This window comes from Schistocerca gregaria, chromosome 6, assembly GCF_023897955.1.
Source record: "Schistocerca gregaria isolate iqSchGreg1 chromosome 6, iqSchGreg1.2, whole genome shotgun sequence".
In the NCBI taxonomy this organism is placed as follows: Eukaryota; Metazoa; Arthropoda; class Insecta; order Orthoptera; family Acrididae; genus Schistocerca; species Schistocerca gregaria.
The window spans coordinates 387175222-387198948 of record NC_064925.1 but is presented as its reverse complement, the minus strand read 5'-3'; the positions used below and the strand labels follow the sequence as shown (position 1 = coordinate 387198948).

The 23727-nt window shown below is 40.2% G+C and overlaps 1 protein-coding gene across 5 annotated transcripts in view; it reads right to left on the bottom strand.

Annotated features, from left to right (window-relative positions):
• LOC126278068 (lipase 3-like) overlaps nucleotides 1-16690 on the bottom strand; it is a 154992-nt gene extending 138302 nt beyond the window's left edge. The window contains exon 1 of one of the 5 annotated variants that reach the window (XM_049977895.1): nucleotides 16606-16690. Coding sequence is in view for 3 of the 5 variants with exons in the window: in XM_049977893.1 (XP_049833850.1) it covers nucleotides 6398-6437 (40 nt within the window). In the remaining 2 variants the exon portion in view is untranslated. Of the gene's footprint in view, nucleotides 1-6397; nucleotides 6690-16601 lie in introns of those variants that run through there. The other 4 variants (XM_049977899.1, XM_049977893.1, XM_049977898.1 and 1 more) reach the window with 4 other exon arrangements.
• Nucleotides 16691-23727: the final 7037 nt, after the last annotated feature.

Here is a 23727-nt window from a genome sequence, read left to right as displayed (position 1 = left end):
TACTCCCAACTAGGTTAAGGACTGAAAAAATATGAATGACGTCCTAAAAGATATATACAAAGAGAGTATGAAATTAAAATTGAAATAAATCTGAATTTATTAAAAGCAAACTGCTCTTTCGATTCTCAAAATTACTGAAGACGGTGTACACACTGATCCAGAAAAACGTACTACTATTGCTGACTTTCCATCACCAAAGAGGTAAGAAGGAAGTGAGAGCTGTGTTTGCCGTTTTTGGATATTTTGTAAAATTTGTGCACATTAACGTTTCAGCCACCCTTGTCTAGGAAGTTTACTGAAGAAGAATGCAGCATCGAATTGGACTAAAGAGTGTGAGGAAGCTTTTCAAAATACAAAGAAAGAATTGACTGAAGGCAGAGTACCTTTATGTGAGAGCATTCACTCACGTTTTTGTTGTCTGGGGTTCGAAACTTTTCAGTTAGTAACAACTGAACAGGGAACTGAGTACAGGATCATTGCATCTGCAGATATGCTTTACATGCACACGAAAAGAACTACTGTGTTTCAGAATTGGAAGTTTTAGCAATTGTTTTTGGTTTTCAAAAGTTTTAACATTACTCATTGGGGCATAAAACTGTGGTATAGACTAAAAAGCCTGAGTTTTCTACAGCAATGTAGATTGAAACATCGTTGGTTGACACAGGTGCGACTTATATCTGCAGCAGTGGGATCTACAGGTTCGTTGTATTAACGAAAAAACGGAATTATAGATGATACTCTTCCTAGGATGCCTGCAGGTAGGAAAGATACTGACACACCTGAGGACGATTGGGGTCACACAAGGTTGTTTTACATGCAAGAGGTAAAAAGGGAAAGAGCAATTTAAAAGATTTGTAAGCAAATGAGAAGGAAAGAGAATGAAGATCCAAATTTCAGATAAGTCAAGCAGTATTACAACTCTGATAACGAACCAAAAGTAAAACTGTAGTATACCATATACGAAGGTATACTATTTAGAAGGAAGACTGGACAAACAGGGGTGGAAGCTGTGTTTCCCAGAACGATGCGAAAATAAGTTGATAGACTATTTTCATCAGAGCCGTGGGAGTTATGGGATGAGGAAGATTGTAGCTAGCTATTCAGAAGACTATAACTTTTCTGTTTTTCCCCACAAACCGAGGGAATCGTCGTGGACCTCCTGGAATCACTACCGGTGTCCACAGCGGGTTGCTGAGATTTTTCTGTAGTGGTAGATACTTACTTTAAACACGTAAACTTGTATCAGTAGGGCTAGCACCAAAACCATAGTTGAGAAATCAGAGACTGTTTACCTTCACAATATGTGAGTACCAATATCACTGGTCAGGTAACAAGCCACAGTTTATTTCGGAAAAATTCATGGCATGTATAGGGATGTTTGAAATTAAGCATATCAAAATTTCAAGATTTTTGCACAAGGCAATATGAGTGACGGTGATAAAGGAAATCAGTGGACTATGTAGGACCTATTGTAGCAAAAAACATTCGGTATAGGCCGGCCATATTCAGCAGTTTGTAAATATTATCAATAACTTGTGGAATAAGTCTACTGGGTATGCTCCAGGTTGGTGAAAAAACAGAAAGAAGAAAAAAGCATTAAGGGGAAAGAGAAGACTTGACAAGAACGTTATGCCGACTGAATTCAAGACATGGAGCTTGCTCCTCATTAAGACGAAAGAGAAATCAAGTAAGGTAAACGATGAAATCAAGAAGTTACATGGACCATGTAAAGTAGTAAGAGTTGCCCATGAAATGCATACGAGCTAGCTAGCAGGAAACCAGACAGAATATTTGGCTTGAAAAATATATTTGATTTTAACCATATATACAGGCAGCAAAACGTATGTGTATGGATTCAGGAAAGAGAGAAGATTTCTTCGAATTAGGGAACTTGAATTTAGCTAAGACTATAAAACATTTAGAAATGTGCATTCCGGGACACTCAACTCTATCGCCATCCTGTTTGTGCTCTTCTACTTTTTGTGTTTTTGTCTGTCTGGGTTCAACCGCAAATATTTTGGTGTTACATAACTTCAGTAACAGGGGTTCTGCTACCCAAAAATCAGGAGTTCTGATCCCCAAAAATCAAGGATCCTGCTCCCCAAAAGTCGTGATTCTGCTCCCAAAAAGTCGGGATTCTGCTCCCCAAAAGTTAGCTGCCTTGTAGTAAAGATCTGGAATAATCAGTAGGCAGATATGTAAAGAATTGGTCCGGCAACAGTAACGAAGGAGGGAATTACATCTAGTGTGTATTTATAGCACTTACAGCGTATTTATTCTCAGAGTAAATGTCTATGAAAGTTAATCTGTCTCAAAGTGAATCATAGTGTAGATGTCTTAAAATTTGGTGAATAGAAAAGGAAAATATTTGAAAGAGCCATTGTCTATGATAGTGTTTAAAAAGTAATGAGAGAGAGAGTTTGCTATGTCTTTTAGGTCACAACGATGAGTAATATGATGGTGTACAGCTAGTCAGTGAAGTGGATATTTTGGCAAGAAGCAAGGCAGTTGTTTTCTTCCTTAGTTAATGAAGTGAGGTAATAATCGAGTGAAGTGTTACATAATGAGGTAACAAAGGAATGAAGTAATAATAAAATGATGAATCCGAGATAATGAATCGACGATTAATGAAACAGTGATGTCGAATAAAGATGAATGTACGAAGTAGGAAATAAATGTTTAGGGAGCCTACTTTTGCAGTAGAATCATTTTGGTGGCTTCATTCCTCCAGTTAACAAGTAATTAAAAGATCTAAACTTACAGACATGTGTAAATTATGAAGGTGGACGATAAACAGAAGCAGAGGATTGTAGGTTAGAACGTCTTGATGTGCTAAGAAGCACGTAAATAAACTATTTAGCATGTGTGACACTAACGCTGAAGTAATTTACTGAATTTTCTGGTGAAGTGATGATAATATTTTCCTACCAATGTAAATTTCTTGCTGAGAGTAGTTTTGCATTGTACTGGTAACGAATATGAGTAGAACAAAGCGACAGATCTTCGCTGAGGAATGGACAACAGTTATAAAAATGACTAAAGATATGACTATACTAAATGGATTTGACACTAATTCCGAGAAATGCTAATAGGACATTCGCAAACATCACTAAGGAAGTTTGACTTTCAAGTTTAGTAAACTGAAATGAGTAATCAACTTAAAGTACAGAGTAATAAGAAATAATTTCCATTCCCTTTGAGTGATTGCGTGTAAATAAGTGACAATTTGGAATAGTAATAAGTAAATATTTGGAGCAAGAATAATTTTTTGATTTAAGATATTTTTGTATTTTTCACAACAAATGTGAAAATTTTGGAACTAATTGCCATGTATATAATTTGTGTTACAGTAATTTGTGATTGTGTACTAATAGGACATCTGTTATCGTGTGCAGTGAAAAGAAATAGCTCAATGATTTTTTTTTCTTACATGTGTAAGTGTAATTAATGTTAGTGTCCTATTTTCGATGTCTGTTGACGATGAGGTCCTAGCTGCAGAGAGTAGGATGGAGATGAACCCTGGTAGAGACAGTTGGACTTGTAAGCTGTTGTGGACTCTGGTACAACCAGTTGAGACTGTCAGCGTTTCAGTGCAAATGGTAGATGCAGAAGGTTTAAGTGAGAGACATACATATATAAATACACCGCTGATAAGAAGAACTATTAGTTCGTCATTATGGATGTAATTTTTTTCTATCCTTTTTGAAAGACAATGGAGAGAACTTAGACTTCATTTCAAAAATAATTCATTAATTTGTAAATAAGTCAGTGAATTCACCACAACATTTTGTATTGTAAGGTATGTTTAAAATTTTGTGCTTTATGTATTTTTTTATATTACTAGTACTATGTGGCTGGCCAGAGTGGTTAGGAATTTTGTGTTTGGCTGTAATTTATTAAGGAAATTATTGGTAATATCTTTTGAATACGTCGCTTGACTACCTTTAGCTATTGATTTATGGACCACTGGATTTCATAATGAGCTATCTTCTATAAGTCTCAGGTTAATCCAATAGTGGAGGTGACGAGACAAAGTAGGTTGAATGTCCAATTTCATCTGCTACGTTTTTCTACCTCCAGAGGTTTTCCAAATCTTTTCCTGCACTACGATAATGACAATACGACAGTGTACCTAGTACACAGTGAGAGCATAGTAATTTCATATTCGTATATAAGCTTAGTTCCGCTGAATGTCATTGCTCTGTACCTACTACTTGCTAATATAGCTGCAGTCATTTAATTAGGTAACTGGAAAACTTTATTAATAATGGAATATTGTTAAGTTCAAAGGTTAATACAGTGCGACCTTCCATATTTAGTGAGATATAGGAAATACTTTTTTTTTAATCACTGGACTTGTGTGATTACTGCACTAGGACAATTTAACAACCTAAGAACCAGTGTTGTATTTAGTAATCTGCTTTCCTTTAATTCGAACTATATGAGACATCCAAATCTGGCCACATCAGCGAATACTTTACACCAAGAGTGTAATTAAAACGTTTTAGATCTACCTGTGGTGTCGCCCGCAATATTGATTTTTGACTATTAGCGCAGCAAACATCTTTTATCCTGTTTTGGAGCCAGATCGGCTAACGACAAGAAGGTAATAGGCTCATGCAGAAGGAAGCAGCTCTCTTCCAAACTTACGTCATAATGCTTCAGATCTTACAGAACAGATGTCTCTCTTTAATTTTGAAAACATTGACTTGATCTAAGAATGAAGTCTGTTCAAGAACTAATTAAGGATCATACTATGTGCAGTCCAGAAAAAATGCTAAAGAAAGCGGGGAATGTTTAGTGAAATGATTTGTCTAATAGCAAGTATAAAATACAAGCATTTGACGCGCTTTTGGAAGTTGTTCGAAATCACGTACAGCAAATGACCTGCCGACTGAGAATTTGAAGTTAATCGTTGAACATAGAATTCTTAAATTTTAAAGAGTAAAGTTATTTTATCTGGCCGGCTACCCAGATCGGCAGTCTGTTGTTATGAAGCCTTGAATTACTTCCATGATCTGTGGGCGAAGATGTAAAAAAGGTTCCAACAATTATTAGTCTCAAAGATTTTGCAATACAGAATTGTTCAAATATCAGGAAAGAGAATGTACATTCTCAACCGGCGCCTCATTTGATGTAGATGATTACGGGACTCATTCAAAGCCGCATCAGATGTTTCTCAAATTTGTTTTATTTCTTACGTCTTGTAGACAAATAGTTTGAAAACACATTTGTGCGTTTGTTTTTCAAAATATTTTTTTATTTCAAGGATTTTTTTCAGAAGGCTGTTCTCTAAATGCTCTAAATGTGGTATCTGATTCGAAGGAAGCCATTTCAGAAATAAAATATCACAATAATACAACTTTTTGAAGGTTGAATGGCTACACCTGGAAGGTATGAACTTTTTAACACTTAATTTGCTTGTCTATCGCGTTCTGTTTTCGAACTGTCTTGTATTTAGTACTTGGTTCGAAGGATGATATTTTCAAAGTTAAATATCATACCAATGCAACCTTTTTATGTGTGAAACAGCTAGGTCTTCAAGAGATGAACTTGTTGACACTTTATTTACCTTCCTAGAATCTTCAGTTTCCGAAACGTCCTAAATTTAGGACTTCATTCAAAGGAGATGTTTTTAACCGTTAATGATAACACCAATGCAAGCTTTTATGTGGAAAATAATGGCTAGGTTTGGAAGAGGTACACTTTTTGCCGCTTTAATTAAGTAGGCTCCAGCGGGTGTTCGCGAAATATTTGAACTGTTCGTTAAACCGTTAGTTAAATTTTTCTTAATTACCCAGATTTATTTCAACTAATCAAGTCCCTTTTTTTGCAAAACTAGTCTTCATTCCCACTCTTCGTCTGTCTATGAAAATTCAGACCAAAATCAATAGCTCAATTTCACCTCATATCAGTAATGAAGTTGTTCTTTGCTACCCTGATTACTTTCAAGTAGATTATATATTTTTTGGGAAATGGGATCTCACGCTAGTCACTTTGATACGCCGTTTGTCCCTTCCTCACTCTTCATTTGGCTACGAAAGTTTGAACAAAAATTTTCTCTCAAATCACTCAATAAGTGTTTCTTAATTTCCTGGATTATTCCCGAACATCTATTTTTATTTTGCAGAGTAAACCCGTTATACAATTTATTTATGTTTACACTCTAACACTGACCAAAAAACAGGAATACTAATGTCAACCAGCTGACTCACGATTACGTCATAACTGTGGCACCAGAGAGACGACACTGCATGGAAATACCAAGATCGAAAACTCAGCTACCAGAGTAACACTACATTTACGAAAGCGACACCCAAGGTGGTCTGAAAGTCCGTTCACTGAGCCCGAAGCACTTCTAAAGCGAAAAAAATAAAGTTAACAAACAGCTACTCACTCGGGAAGTTTATCGATTTCGGCGTGCCGGCTACACTCATCTACGCTTACGACGAGAGCTGGGGCAGTCAGATCGGACGCCTTCCGTCGGTGGTTTGCAGTGCCGAAGAAGCAATTGTGAAACGCCGCCTGCGTGAGCACTCCGCCTTCTGGCGAGGGACCTTGTAGCATACGAGCTTATAAAAAGAGTGTTGAACTTCTCTACGCCTTTCTTTTGCTCGGAATATCCACTACTTGTTAACTGGCGTTCCCCGCCTCCACGGCTTCTTCCACTACATTCTGTCACATTCAGCCGTGGCGGCTCGTCTTGGCTCGTAGCCGGTCGGCTCTGTCCAACCATTTCGCTGAAACATTAATAGCTGCCGCGGCGGAATCGAAGACTCTTATTTTATTTACGATTAAATCAATGGCCGACGACCTAAGCCCAGGCATCATTGGAGCTTGACGTGTTCTAATTAGCATGTCGAGAAAATCATGCTGCGACCGTGAAACTTGCTGACGCGGTGGTGCTCTACATATCCACCCCTCAGTGTGCGACATTTCTTTCGAGCGACGGATGACGTTGAGGACACCTTGGCTGCAATAGTCCGCATTTTGGCTGTACAGGAAACGTTTCATCTATAAAATTACCTCCGCATTCTGCAGAAGACTGTCACACCGAGGAAAGGGTAGTCGCTGTGTACATGTCAATAGAACATAGAATACGTGGCACGGGAGGGGGAGAAGAAAGAAACTGACAGCCCAAAGAAGCAGCATATTTGACGGTCTCTTGTGCAGAATGAGCTAAGTTGTTGCCGTGGAGGACAAACATCCCCGCGGAAACCTTCTTCGACGCATCTTCTTGACTGCCTCCCGTAATCTCGTCAGGAGATTTTGGTACATCTACATCTACATCTACATCTACATGACTACTCTGCAATTCACATTTAAGTGCTTGGCAGAGGGTTCATCGAACCACAATCATACTATCTCTCTACTATTCCACTCCCGAACAGCGAGCGGGAAAAACGAACACCTAAACCTTTCTGTTCGAGCTCTGATTTCTCTTATTTTATTTTGATGATCATTCCTACCTATGTAGGTTGGGCTCAACAAAATATTTTCGCATTCGGAAGAGAAACTTGGTGACTGAAATTTCGTAAAAAGGTCTCGCCGCGACGAAAAACGTCTATGCTGTAATGACTTCCATCCCAACTCGTGTATCATATCTGCCACACTCTCTCCCCTATTACGCGATAATACAAAACGAGCTGCCCTTTTTGCACCCTTTCGATGTCCTCCGTCAATCCCACCTGGTAAGGATCCCACACCGCGCAGCAATATTCTAACAGAGGACGAACGAGTGTAGTGTAAGCTGTCTCTTTAGTGGACTTGTTGCATCTTCTAAGTGCCCTGCCAATGAAACGCAACCTTTGGCTCGCCTTCCCGACAATATTATCTATGTGGTCCTTCCAACTGAAGTTGTTCGTAATTTTAACACCCAGGTACTTAGTTGAATTGACAGCCTTGAGAATTGTACTATTTATCGAGTAATCGAATTCCAACGGATTTCTTTTGGAACTCATGTGGATCATCTCACACTTTTCGTTATTTAGCGTCAACTGCCACCTGACACACCATACAGCAATCTTTTCTAAATCGCTTTGCAACTGATACTGGTCTTCGGATGACCTTACTAGACGGTAAATTACAGCATCATCTGCGAACAATCTAAGAGAACTGCTCAGATTGTCACCCAGTTCATTTATATAGATCAGGAACAGCAGAGGTCCCAGGACGCTTCCCTGGGGAACACCTGATATCACTTCAGTTTTACTCGTCTATTACTACGAACTGCGACCTTCCTGACAGGAAATCACGAATCCAGTCGCACAACTGAGACGATACCCCATGGCTCCGCAGCTTGATTAGAAGTCGCTTGTGAGGAATGGTGTCAAAAGCTTTCCGGAAATCTAGAAATACGGAATCCTGTGACAGTTTCCCTTACGAGCACAACACTGAACTATGAATTTATGCTACACAATTTTTGTAATACTTTTAAGTGAGGCTAGTGTGTTCTGATAAGCTAAGCTCAGAAATGATAAGGGTTTTCCTCCGTCATGTAATGTTTTTTTCACAAAGTAATAATGAGCATCCATGAAATTCACACAAAATGCACACACTAAAAAATTATAAAAAAGTAGTGAAGTGAAACACTCCTAACTTTATAACGAAGTATAATGTTCTTAAGCAGCGTCTACATTTTTTTAGTCATCACTTCTCTGACTGGTTTGATTTTGATGCGCCCTCCACGAATTCCCTCCTGTGCCAAACTCTTCATCTCAGAGTAGCACTTGCAACCTACGTCCTCACTTACTTGCTGGATGCATTCCAATCTCTGTCTTCCAACTTAACAGCTCCCTCTAGTAGCATGGAAGAAATTTCCTGGTGTCTTAACAGTCTACCTAATTTTTAACATTCTTCTGTGGATTAGATCTAATTATTTCTATTCTCTTCCTGTTTCCCAACAGTTCATGTTTCACTATCATACGATGCTGTGCTCAAATGGAACATTCGCAATAATTGATTGATCAAATTAAGGTCTATGTTTGATACTATCAGAATTATTTTGGTGATGAATGACCTTTCTGCTGGTACTAGTCTGCTTTTTACGTTCTCATTTCTCTGTCCGTCATGAGTAATTTTGTTGCCTAGGTAGCAGAACTCCTTAACTTCATCTACTTCATGATTACCAATCCTCATGTTAAGTTTTACGCTGTTCTCATTTCTACTCCTTCTCATTACTTTCGCCTTTCTTCTATTTGCTCTCAATGCATATTCTGTACTCATTGTACTGTTCATTCTGTTTAGGAGATCCTGTGATCCTTCTTCACTTCCACGGATGATAGCAATTTCATCAACGAATCTTATCATTGATATCCTTTCACCTTTAGTTTTGATTCCACTCTTGAACCTTTCTTTTATTTTCATCATTGCTTCTACACTGTACTGATCAAACAGTAGGGGCGAAAGCTACATCCCTGTCTTACATCCTTCTTATTACCAGCACTTCGTTTTTGGTTTTCCACTCTTACTATTCCCCATTCTACGTGTTGTATATTAGCCGTCTATCCGTATAGGTTACCCCTATTTCCCTCAGAATTTCGAACATCTTGCACCATTTTACACTGTCGAACGCTTTTTCCAGGTCAACAAATCCTGTGAAGGTGTCTCGATTTTTCTTTAGTCTTTCACCCATCGTCAACTGCAACTTCAGAGCTGTCTTTCTCATGCCTTTACTTTTTCCAAAGCCAAACTGATCGTCATCTATCATATCCTCAATTTTCTTTTCCATTCTTCTGTATATATTCTTGACAATAAACTTGGATGCACGAACTCTTAAGCTGATTGTGCGATAATTCTCATACACGTGGGCTGTTGCCAATTCCGAAGCCACTGTTACAGTTTATGCATACTTTCTTTCGTGGAGGTGTAATAACGGCACATGGCTCTACAGGCTGTACGTTGCTTTGAAGCAAGTGCCTCCATGTTAGATGTCCTAAACCACTAGCAGACTATTCTTTATGACTGCCTCTTGCTCTTAATTTATGTCGTGTGCACACAACAGTTGTTTTCAAATTAAAAAAGGTTAAAGTTCTTTCGTCAATAACACAGCATCTCATAGCCGTTTTCAGACGTCTAGTCTTAAATCCATATTACATCCAGTAATACGACACATTTCGCCTCATTATATAACTTTCATTTTGTTACATATTTTGCCTAACGAAGGAGAGAAATGTGCGAGACTAGATGGCTGCTTTAGAAATGCAGCATTTTCCTTAATACGGTCTGAGGAAACTGGTGTTCGATTTATGTTCCTTCCCGAAAATGCTGAGAACATATTTTGCTACGTTCGGTCGGTTTCCTACCTTTCTTTTTCACAACGTTCATCTAGTGATCTTTTTGAGTTGGGCTGATAAAAAATCAAACTTGAAATGACAGAAACAAGACCACCGCAGTGATTGTAAACACCGCATCCAAAATTCATAAAGGAAAATGTCGCTTGAACAAGTCCACTTGAGGAGGAAATGTGATTCCTTTACACTTTAGACAATAATTACAATTATTAGTACAGCCACAAATGACGCAAGCTGGCAATTTTGTTTAAAAAAAATTCCACCGTAAGCTAATGTTTAGGGCACCTAATAAGGCTAACGTTGGTTTCGTGACGTCATGAAAAATATACAAGATGCACAAGAACCAAGAGTGAACAATAAGACTGGAAGATCAAGAAGAAAGTGGTCGGATTCAGAATGGTGTAAGACAAGGATGTAGTTTTGTGCCTTTACTGTTCAATCTATACACAGAAGAAACAGCGTCGAAAATAAAAGAAGGTTCAAGAGTGGGATTAAAATTCAAGGTAAAAGAATATCAGTGAGAAGATTCGCTGATGGTATTGCTATCCTGAGTGAAAGTGAAGAACAATCACAGGATATGTCTAATGGAATGAACAGTCTAGTGAGTACTGAATATGGACTGAGAGTGAAACGCAGAGAGATGTAAGTAATGAGAAATAGTAGAAATGAGCACAACCAGAAACTTAACATCAGGAATTGGGGTCACGAAGTAGACGAAATTAAGGAATTCTGCTACCTGGACAACAAAATTATCTAAGATGGACGGAGCAAGGACATAAAAAGCACACTAGCACTGACACATTTGCTATTAGCAAACATAGGCCTCAATTTGAGGAGTAAATTTCTGAGGATGGACGTTTGGAGAACAACATGATACGGTAGTGAAACATGCATGATCGGAAAACCGAAACAGAAGAGAATCGAAGCATTTGAGATGTGGTGCTACTGACGAATGATGAAAATTAGGTGGACTTACAAGGTAGGGAACTAGGAGGTTCCCCACAGAATCGGCGAGGAAAGGAATATGTGGAAAACACTGCCAAGAAGAAGGGGCAGGCTGATAGGACTGTTAAGAGACCAGGTAATAACTTCTATAGTATTAGAGAAGTGGTCGTCAAACTTTTTTGCTCAGGGGAGAAAACTAACAATATGGTGTGGCACATCGGGCCGCAGCTTTCCAGGTCTTTTTATTAACTGCCAAGCCACGTAAATGGTTTATTATGAACCTCCAATACACTAACTATAGTAAAGAAGTGAGAGTTTTACCACAGACTATCTAGCACTTATCGTTAAAGATGATACCATTCGGACCACTACGCGTAGAATGTTCGCTGTTTCAGATTTTGCCACCCTCAATAACACGTAATTTATAACACTGTAATTGCCCGACGAAACAGTGCCGCGTTGTTTTTGTGAACAGATGGTTAATTACAGCAAATGGATTTATACTTAAATGTATTATGTAACATGAGACACGGTCACAACTGTTTTCTACATGTTTTGAAAGTCATTTTTCTTCAACTCACTTGACTGAACTACAACAGTCTTAATTTTATTTCATACTAGATGAGGTACCTGGCATTGGCTAGACATGTATTTATTCCTATCTTGTGTTATTCTGTCCCTTCCTTCCCTCACTCGCTGTCGTCCATCTGGACTTTCCCTCACTCACCATGTATTCACACCTTTATCTGTCCATTTCGCACTCTCCCTGTATGTGTCCATGTCCTCCTCTCACTTCCTACCACCCCCCGCCCCAATAAGACGTTGCCTTTGCTTACCCCATAATATTTCTTTACAGATTGAAAATAATATGTGTATCAGTGTGGTTGAAATCGATCCTAGGGTTTAGGAGAAGTGGAGGGTAAACAAACACACACACACACACACACACAGAGACACACACACACACTCACAGCTAATGGCTAATTGTTTCCTTTAAGAAATATGTACCACACATGACCGTCTCTGTAATGCGTATTCATGAATCCAACGCACTTTCATTTAAAATTGATACAATAGCAGATAATTGGTATGAGGCAGACGCACCCATTTGTTGTCAGTACTGAGAAGCAAACAAGAAAACATTTCCATTATTTCGTCCCCTCCCACCGCAACGACAAATCTATCTACCCCTTTATCAAGCGGCACCTGTAAAGGACATAGAACAACTTTACGCGCTCCTACTTACAATTCTCCCAGTATATCTTTCATTTGACGAACGAGACAGGTGCCAGCCGACAGCTGCAAATCATTTATTCTTTACTGGATTTGGATATATATCATTTATCGTTATTCAGAAATTGTAAACATTAGCACCTGTTAAAACGAAATAGTACTTTCGGAAACAAACCACTCGCAACTGTTGGATGTACGTGACTCCTTCGCTAAATAACAATGCTGTGCAGTTGCTGACAACAATAAGCCATGTTTAGGACACTGAAATTCTGCAATACATGGAAAAAAGATTTTTGAATACCTGTCTATCGGTTTGACAACTATTAAATTATGAGGGATATATTCGTAGGAGACATATGAGTAGTTGCGTCATGTTGTCAACAATCAGCCAATCTTCACAGGACTCGAATGTTGAGACCGACTGGAATAATCGTTGTGGTAGCATGGGCCAATGATGACATGTGCCCTTCACAGACTTTCACAGAATGACTGTCACCATGTTTACGAGTGTTGAAAACTGCATAATAGACAGCTGATCAAATTTCAATAGACTAGAAAAAGGCATAAAGTGCATCTGACTAATTCATTCCAGTTTAATTATCACTGTGAAAATAAAATTCACATGACTTGCATAATCTTACAATATTCATGTAGTTAGGCAGGAGCATATGAAGGAATCATTAGTAATTTTCAGCCACTGCCAAAAACAAATCTGGGATCACTGTATCTTGTTTCTGAAATTTATTTTAAAGTACTTTCATGCAAGATGTGATAGATGTATTATTAAAATATTATATTACATTGTTCAAGTGGCCACAAACACTTTATTATAATTGCATTAATCTCAAACTTTCAAAAAATGTAAAAATAAATAAGAAATTTAATAAATAAGAAAAGGACAGATGCACTGCACATGCAACAGTCCATATAAGAAAGCTACAGGTCTCTTATTGAATCTGGTTTTTATTCATTATAATTGCAAAACAAACGCAAACACAAATATATAATATTTCATTAATGTGACTTGTGATGTTGAACTTTTTTGGCTATGTCGTCTATATCTGTGTCGTTTGGGCTGCATGCAATCCACATTGAGTCTTCTAAATGATTGGACAACCGATTACGATATTTGTTTCTCAGTTACTTCATTTTTGAAAATGAAGCTTCACAAAGGTAAGTTGAAGGAAATAATGTTAAAATGAATTGTGCACAGTCTCGTAAAGTTTTATAATTGTTAGACACACGTTTCCAAAATTCAGTGTACTGTTGTTTTTTACGATGTTCTATAAACAGAGCTTTAAGCTGTGTGTCATGCAGAAGTTCGATTATTTCATTTTGCAAATTAGTTTTAGGAAATACAAATTGGCAGAATAATTTGAGATCATCGTGTCCAACATGCCAAGGGTTCTCTGTGAGAATGAAACAGCTTCGAATAATTCTAACATCTGCAAATCTGTTTTTTATTGTTTCCAAATAGGCTTCCAAACATTCTTTCATGTTTTGGTAAATAGTTTCGCTCATAGTTAAGCCTGATAGGAGCATAGAAACGATTGGCAAATTAGACAGATCTTTTACTTCGAGTTCATTTATACGTAATTGCAATTTGGCTTCAAAAGCAAATATTTTGTGTCATTTGCCCAATTATCTTGTTTGGTCCTTGTAATTCCAAGTTATGTGTGTTGAATTTTTGTGTAATATCGGTCAAAAGAGCTGTAAGTCTCCACCATTCATCATCATCAAGTTCAGGATAATTTTTGCCACTTTGTTGTAAGAATAAAATAACTTCAAATTGACAAACTGTTCCAGCACTTTTCCTTTGCTTAGCCATCTGACAGCAGTATGTAGGAGAACATCACTATGACAAGCTTGCAATTCCTGGAGAAGTTTTTTAAATTTTCGGTGATTAAGTTCACAGGCACGAATGAAATTTATAACACTTATAACTGTTTGCATAACATTCTTCAACTCGGTATTTGAAATCTGACATGCCAAACTTTCTTGATGCAGTAAGCAGTGAATGGGGAGTAAATTTGGCAAATTCCAATCCTTCTTAATCAGTGCTATCAAACCACTGTTGACGCCCATCATTGATAGACAACCATCTGTACACACTGATATTAATTTGCTCATAGATAAGTCACTTTTTTACAAATTCTTTAATTGCATCCAAAAAATCACATCCTTTTGTGTGACCTTTTATGGTTATAGTTGCTAAAAGATGTTCCTCTATTACCGCATAATTTGAGATGTACCGCACAAATAATGAAAACTGAGTCATCGAACCTAAATCTGTACTGGAATCACATGCAAGACTGAAGTATTTGCTTAGTTTGACCTTATTAATAACTGCGTCAAACATATAGTTTGAAATATCTTCTATACGACGTCGACAGGTTGATTATGAAAGTGTGAACTTATTTATTTCAGCTGATATTTGTTTGCTGCTGGAGAAATTTTGAAACAAAGTTTCAGAAACAATGGTCACACATTGCTTCACTAATTCAGAATCAATGAAAGCTTTCATATTTTTTGCCAGAATATTACATCTTGGTATGATGCTCTCGTGACAGCCTCACTTTGCCCAACTGCTGCTAACATAACGTTTTGTTGACGACGAATAGTAGATTTCAGGTGAGCAAATTTTTCCTTTCTTTTATTTGAACTCAAAGGGAAAGGTACTTACAAATGAACTGTGCTTACTTGTGTAGTGGTGAGATAAATTGTATCTCTTCAGTTCCACAATCGTATCTCGGCATATTAAGCAAGTAGCAGTACCTTCTTTGTGTCCACTTATAAAGCAAAACTCTTCTTCCCATATTTCTTCGAAACTTCTCTTTTTCCTCTTAGTCACTGTTCTTGAGGGTACATCAGACATTATTTAACTCACTAAAAATATACCCTAAGTATCAGCACAAATACACTCAATAGGTGATTAACGCCCAGAGGCACCGAAACTTAGTTCACGACTGACACACTGAGACGCCAAAGCTAACAATAAGGCGGCTGCTGGACAAGCCCGCCGCCGACAAACGAGCGGCCGTGGGCACTCGGCGTGTCTGATGCACGGCTCACATTGTTGGCTAGCAGGCCGCTCACGCCTTTAGCGCTGCGGAACATCGACAAGTGGCGCGTTAAATGAAAGTCCGCCCCCGGTAGCTGAGTGGTCAGCGTGACAGACTGTCGATCCTACGGGCCCGGGTTCGATTCCCGGCTGCGTCGGAGATTTTCTCCGCTCAGGGACTGGGTGTTGTGTTGTCCTAATCATCATCATTTCATCCCCATCGGCACGCAGGTCGCCGAACTGGCGTCAAATCGAAAGACCTGCAGCAGGCGAATGGTCTACCCGACGGGAGGCCCTAGCCCCACGACATTTCATTATAATGTAAGTGGTGGATAATTTTCAATTACCAAATTACTTCCCCGACTTCAATCACAATTCTATGCAGTTTCCGTAAACAAAACACCGCTACGCCAGACAAGTAGATAATTAATGCTACCCGTGCGAAGCCGAGGAGGGTCGCGGATCGCACGAAAACGTGATCTGGGCCGCATGCGGCCTGCGGACCGCAGTTTGACGACCGCTGTACTAGAGGGAGCCGTAGAGGAAGACAGAGATTGGAAAACAATCGACTAATAATGGGGGACATAGGTAGCAACTCCTGCTCTGAGATGAAATGGTTGACACAGGAGGGGAATTCGTGGCGGGTCACTTCATACCAGTCAGAAGAATGATGCTTCTCTTTCGGCGATCAGCGTTTCTGTTGCTAGTCTATCTTCACACTCTCAGCTTTCTTTGAAAGTGGCCGAAAGGTATGTGGCCGAAATATTGGGGAAGAAATAGAAATTATGCGTCTGCACACCCGAAGTTTAATGGGTCAAGGTTCCACTGTACTTCACAGAAACGAAAGTAGTTTTTGTGTTTATAATCGATGTATAGTAAAACAAAAACAATACGGCGTTACATTTCATTAGGTAAAACTGGTTTGAAATTTAAACACTTCTACATTTAAAAGTTATTGCAAGCTTATTAAAGACGGCATCTCAAACAAAAACGGAATGATAACAGAGATAGTGTCGATGTCATGGAACGCAGTGGCATTAGTGTAGGACGCGATGCAGAAAAGCACGTACTCACGTCTATGCTGTGATGCTGTGACTCAGGCCGTCTTGGAATCCTTACGGAGAGCGGTCGCCGTCTGCGACTGGGCGCCTGAATGGCCTACCTCCGCCTGGCTGCGGCAGCGGTGGAGCAGCGATCCGTTCGTCCCTGGGTGAGTCTCTTTCCATTGGCGGACGCTCGGCGCGTTTAAACCCGCGGCCTCTGCGCTGCTCCAGTGGTAACACGCCCTTCCTTAATTCTGTCTCTCTAATCAGATTGATGTCTCAGTTATACGCGTACGCTTTTTGTACAGTACTTACTGTCCTGCCTAATATTTTTATCTGTTTTTCATGTGGTCTTCAGCACGAAGACTGGCATGAGGCACTCACCATGCTAATTTATCTTGTACAAGACTGTTCATCTCTGCATAACTACTGCAACTTACTTTCATTTGCGAGCCTTTGTCTGCCTCTACAAATTTTACCCCCACCCCTCCCCCACTTTCTTCAGTTACCAAACTGACTATGCCTTGACGCGTCAGGATGTGTCCTATCCACCGATCCCATCTTTTAGTCAATTTGTGCAATAAATTTCTGTTTTCGTAGTAGCTCCTCGCTAGCGATCTCAGATATCGCCTACAAGGGATTGTGGGGCAGCTACAAGTAGCCTACCACTTTCCTTCATTACCGGTTTCGATCGTCAGTCTGTGGCGTTACTCTTTTAATTTGTAGCTTTGATACTTAAAGCATTAAAGACAGACTAATTGAAAATAGGGGCCAGGGTATTACTTAGTACATCTTATGATGCAGTACGAAAGAGCTATGTAACATACATTTAACAATTTTTACCTCAAAGGCTCCCTCTTCTTATGGCTTTACATCAGACGAGTGAGAAAATTGCTTAACGTGCTTGATAGATGTCGGGGCAGCGATCGACTTACTACAATTCTCACGAAAAATATATGTGACTAGTGGAGACTGGTCGGTACAAAATATCTCAGGTCACTTTAATTTAATTTAAAGGAATAAGTAAGGAGAGAACGCGATTAGTATTCTGTCGTTCGCTGCCCAACGATTCGTCACCAACCTCTCTTATTTGAAGCCTGAAATAAAACTTTAACACAATGAGTATTATTTGCCTCAGAAGAATTCAGGTAGGTCACAGAATTGAAGTAATTGACACGATGTCACACGTTAACCGTAATCATTCAATTAATTTAGCATACAGAGTTAAACTTACACGTTGTGCAGAAAACATCTGTAAAGGCAGTGAGCTAACCAGCTCTAAACAGCAGAAGAGCGACTCTTCTTCCTTAACAATTTTCTTTAGAAGGTTTACACACAATAAATAATAACTTGCCTCCATAAAATGTAATATATGTATGTTTTCCCCATCAAGTTGGAGATTTCATGGATATACCACTCAAACAGGGGTTCCTTCTAAAACGGTAAAAATTTCAGTTGACTTTAAAAGTAATATTTCAAGACACGAGGATCTTCAGAAGTTTGATAGCCAGCACCCGCACTTCTGCCCTGTATAAAGCCACATGCATTTAACTTGTGGATGTTGGCTGTTAAATTTATGAAAATTCCCCTGACTGGCGAGTGAAACTGGTAATAAACGAAAGTTGTATGCGAACTGTGGCTACTCTACAATTTTATTTTACCACCTCATTGATTATCCGAGCTACCAATCCCAAGGGCAGCTTTCTTTTATACACTCCTGGAAACTGAAATAAGAACACCGTGAATTCATTGTCCCAGGAAGGGGAAACTTTATTGACACATTCCTAGGGTCAGATACATCACATGATCACACTGACAGAACCACAGGCACATAGACGCAGGCAACAGAGCATGCACAATGTCGGCACTAGTACAGTGTATATCCACCTTTCGCAGCAATGCAGGCTGCTATTCTCCCATGGAGACGATCGTAGAGATGCTGGATGTAGTCCTGTGGAACGGCTTGCCATGCCATTTCCACCTGGCGCCTCAGTAGGACCAGCATTCGTGCTGGACGTGCAGACTGCGTGAGACGACGCTTCATCCAGTACCAAACATGCTCAATGAGGGACAGATCTGGAGATCTTGCTGGCCAGGGTAGTTGACTTACACCTTCTAGAGCACGTTGGGTGGCACGGGATACATGCGGACGTGCATTGTCCTGTTGGAACAGCAAGTTCCCTTGCCGGTCTAGGAATGGTAGAACGATGGGTTCGATAACGGTTTGGATGTACCGTGCACTATTCAGTGTCCCCTCGACGATCACCAGAGGTGTACGGCCAGTGTAGGAGATCGCTCCCCACACCATGACGCCGGGTGTTGGCCCTGTGTGCCTCGGTCGTATGCAGTCTTGATTGTGGCGCTCACCTGCACGGCGCCAAACAGGCATACGACCATCATTGGCACCAAGGCAGAAGCGACTCTCATCGCTGAAGACGACACGTCTCCATTCGTCCCTCCATTCACGCCTGTCGCGACACCACTGGAGGCGGGCTGCACGATGTTGGGGCGTGAGCGGAAGACGGCCTAACGGTGTGCGGGACCGTAGCCCAGCTTCATGGAGACGGTTGCGAATGGTCCTCGCCGATACCCCAGGAGCAACAGTGTCCCTAATTTGCTGGGAAGTGGCGGTGCGGTCCCCTACGGCACTGCGTAGGATCCTACGGTCTTGGCGTGCATCCGTGCGTCGCTGCCGTCCGGTCCCAGGTCGACGGGCACGTGCACCTTCCGCCGACCACTGGCGACAACATCGATGTACTGTGGAGACCTCACGCCCCACGTGTTGAGCAATTCGGCGGTACGTCCACCCGGCCTCCCGCATGCCCACTATACGCCCTCGCTCAAAGTCCGTCAACTGCACATACGGTTCACGTCCACGCTGTCGCGGCACGCTACCAGTGTTAAAGACTGCGATGGAGCTCCGTATGCCACGGCAAACTGGCTGACACTGACGGCGGCGGTGCACAAATGCTGCGCAGCTAGCGCCATTCGACGGCCAACACCGCGGTTCCTGGTGTGTCCGCTGTGCCGTGCGTGTGATCATTGCTTGTACAGTCCTCTCGCAGTGTCCGGACCAAGTATGGTGGGTCTGCCACACCGGTGTCAATGTGTTCTTTTTTCCATTTCCAGGAGTGTAGCACCACATCTCAAGAAAACCTACATTCTAGATAAATGCTTTCACTAAATTTCCTGATCCTTAAATTTATTTTCAATGTTATCAAATTTCTCTTATTCATAAATAATTTTCTTGCCATTGCCAGTCTGCATTTGACATCCTCTCTATTTCGACCATTTGTTTTGCTACGCGAATCGCAAAACTCAACAATTACTCTTAAGTATCTCATTTCCTGATTTACTTCTCTCATTATCTCCTGATTCAGTTCGACTGCATTCCATTAGCCTGTGATACGAATTGAAACCACTGAAATGAAATGAACCAATACTGAGTGTGAATTAATGAAAATGCGATGAGATAAGCTGATATCACTGCAGGCCTTCATGATGTGCTGAATTCGCGTTGTAATGCCTTTAAGGTTACTACATTCTCACCTATCCAGTAAAATTTTCAGCTGAGTGCAATTTACACCAAGTAAAGGGTGTACCGCACATGATAAAAATAATTTGAGAAGAAGCAGTGCAACCGAAATTTTTACTGATCGGGTGATTTTTGTATTCTTCGGTGGTTCATTGTCTTCAGGGGTTGCACATTTTCTGCTGTGGTCGAGCATCCTTTAATAATTTTCTAGTCATCACACGCGCTTTAACGTTCAGGTTTAATTCATTGAATTATCCATTTTTTATACATTTTCGACGAATGCGTGATCTCTTTCCTTTTGTTTATTGGAATTAGCTCTGGACGTAATTACGTGTTCTTACTCTTACTCAGATCACACTCATGCTTGGAACGTTACGAGATACATGTTCTCGCCAAAGCTGACGTCATTTTCAAAAATACACACTGCACAGATGAAAAATGAACATTGTTATACATCTAGCTTCCACTGTATGAATCTGTAATTTGAGTTTGCAGTTGATCACATTACAAAAATAGTTTTATAAAGGCAATATCTTTTACAAAAGAAATAACTTTTTAAAACATCACTATTTCACAATCTTGTAACAAAAACTCTAGAAAAAATGTTTCATAATTGAAGATTTTCAGGTACAGCCGCAATAAATCACCTCCGTGACGGTAGAATTTCTGCTACTCCATCATGCGATTCAAGGTGCCTGGCGTCTAATCATCAGATAGAGCTTTCTTAGTAATACTTGTTTGTATTGTGGGGGTGGAGGGGGGGGGGGAAGTGGGGTTCTGCAACAAGACAAAAAATGGTAGAAATACGTAAGCGCTGAATGTAACGAGGAATCTGGAATAATTTCATAATAAAATCGTAATACAGACTTGAAGGCTTTACTTAAAGTTATTTGATTCCTTGGGGTTAGTCAACTGCACAAATTATTTTGGATAATATTTATGTTCACAAGTTATTTTAATTAAAAGGAACACTACACAGAATTTACCACAGTTAACAACTCCAATATTGTTTACAGGCTATATCCCTAAATATTTCGTTTCATAGACGATTTGGATGTGACAGCACCTCAGCCTCAATTGATAGTCTCATGAAAGGTACTTTAAGAACGCATTTAAAATGATCAAACTGAACCCCAAGTTATGTATAACATAAATTCAATATCGCATTGTGACAGTAAATGAAGCGATCAATACATGACGGAACGACGCCCTAAGTGGCTAAAATCTCCACATGCCCCAGTGATGCTAGTCCCGTATCTTCCACGGGAGAAACTCTCGCAGTAGTATTCCGAAATCTTATGTTGAAACATCGGGGACAATGAAGGATTGAACTGGAGGCGTGTTCGGATACCTCAGCGGTTGAGGCGACAGTTCGCGATAAGCAGGAAACCCGGGTTCGAGTCTTGCTCTGGAACAGATCTCAGCTGTCACTATATATTCATTTTCATCTACGTCACCAGATGTGAAATTAAGTGTTTATAAGAATAATATAGACACCGTTTTCAGTTCATCCGGTAACAGGACACTTGACAACAGGAAGGCAAACACATATAGGCTTCCACATTCCTCCTGAACGGTTTACTGCACAGAAATGGGCTGGAGAATTCGACACTTGGGTCTAGAGAATCGTCTAACAAGTTTCGCAGAAAGCATATTCATACATCGAATTGATGCAATATAAAACAAGATGGCACTGTGGCAGAAATCTAACAGTGACAAATTCTGAATGACTGCAATTTATCCCAAGAACGCTAAGGAAGTATAATTCACTCAGCGCATCTGGAGTACTGCCCTGGAAGGGTTGTCGCATTCAGGCACAGTTTCTCTGGACCAAATTTTTTCTTTTGGATTCGGTGTCATCTGCGTGGCGAAATCAGGACGTTAAAATCAATACGGGTTTAGTTAGCTTGTCTTTCAACCTTTATTGCGGAGCTCCTTGGTTGGCGTGGGTGTTCGGTTACAACGGGTTGGTATTTCTCGTGGAATTGGCGAGATTGGTATGTTGAAGTAGCAAGTTGTTACTTTTAGTCACTTCGTTAATTAATCTAACCAACTCATTTGTTTATTGAGAAGTCTGACCAAAACCGAATGTCAGATCCTGTCAATAATCACTAGGAAGGACCTTTATTAAAAAAGGGTGCTTTCACTGCCACACGGTCTGCTAGCCACTGGCCACTTGGCGTGAAGCATTAATCGTCAACTCTTTGAAATAATTCACTAGCGATCAAGAGCTATTTGCCCTATAGTGTAGGATACAAGTACCAAACAGTAATTTGTTCCTGCTATTCACTGAATTTCCCCCTAGTTCTTTGAAACAGAGGCAGGCAGTATCTGTTCACTGCTGTGTTGTTGCTGTCTTCAGTCCAAAGTCTGGTCTGATGTAGCTCTCCGTGCTACTCTATCCTTTTCAAACTTCTTCATCTCCGAGTAACCACTGCAACCTATGTCCTTCTGAATCTGCTTATTGTATTCATCTCTTAGTCCCCCTCTACGATTTTCTGCCCCCCATGCTTCCCTCCAGTAATAAATTAGTGATCCCTTGATGCCTTAGAATGTGTCTTATCAATCAGTCCCTTCTTCTACTCAGCTTGTACCACAAATTTCCCTCCTCTCCATTTCTATTCAGTACCTACTCATCAGTTTTGTGATCTACCCATCTAATGTTCAGCACTCTTCTGTAGCACCACATTTCAAACATCTGTTCACTTGGCCGAGCGTTTCTAGGCGTTTCAGTCTGGAACCGCGCGACCGCTATGGTCGCAGGTTCGAATCCTGCCTCTGGTATGGATGTGTGTGATATCCTTAGGTTAGCTAGGTTTAAGTAGTTCTAAGTTCTAGGGGACTGATGACCTCAGAAGTTAAGTCCCATAGTGCTCAGAGCCATTTGAACCATTTTTTTTTCTATTCTCTTCTTTTCTAAACTGTTCATTGTCCATGTTTTACTTTCATACATGGCTACACTCCATACAAATACTTTCAGAAAGGACTTTCTGATACTTCAACCTATACTCGATGTTAACAAATAAACAACCTCCAATGATATATCAATGAATACTGAAAATTGCTACGTAACTTGTAGTTACCATGTGTCCACCGGAGTCTATCACCAACTCGTAGTTGAAGTGTCTACTGCTCCACAAGGTGCTGCTGAGCAGCGTCAGTGCACTACGGTTGCTCTAATTGCTCGCTGAATCTCTACTCTGCTTTAATTTGCTCGTCTTTGAGCTTTTACTCCAGTCTGCATTGATTCTGGATGCAAACGGCCCTGCGCACTATGTGTCGGCTATATTCCCTTGGAAACTTTCTTCGATATGTGATTGTCTTAATGTCTCTCATTCTAACTTTTACTAGAAATTCCTCCATTACGTGTATCGGAAGGTTACCGCAAATGCCAGTGACCTCAGCCCCTGTTGCCTTGTCGAACCGTCAAGAATAATCTTCAATAGCGTGTTTACGGAAAAGGAAACAGCTTCCTGTTGCCTTGGGACTCGTTATCTCATTCTGTTTGTCGCCCATCTGTTCCATGCACCCGAAAACCTGCGTCTGCTTCTAGTTATGATCTGTAATTAAAATTACAGGCTCATCCATGTTGGTTTAATGGAAGAGAGAACAGATGCG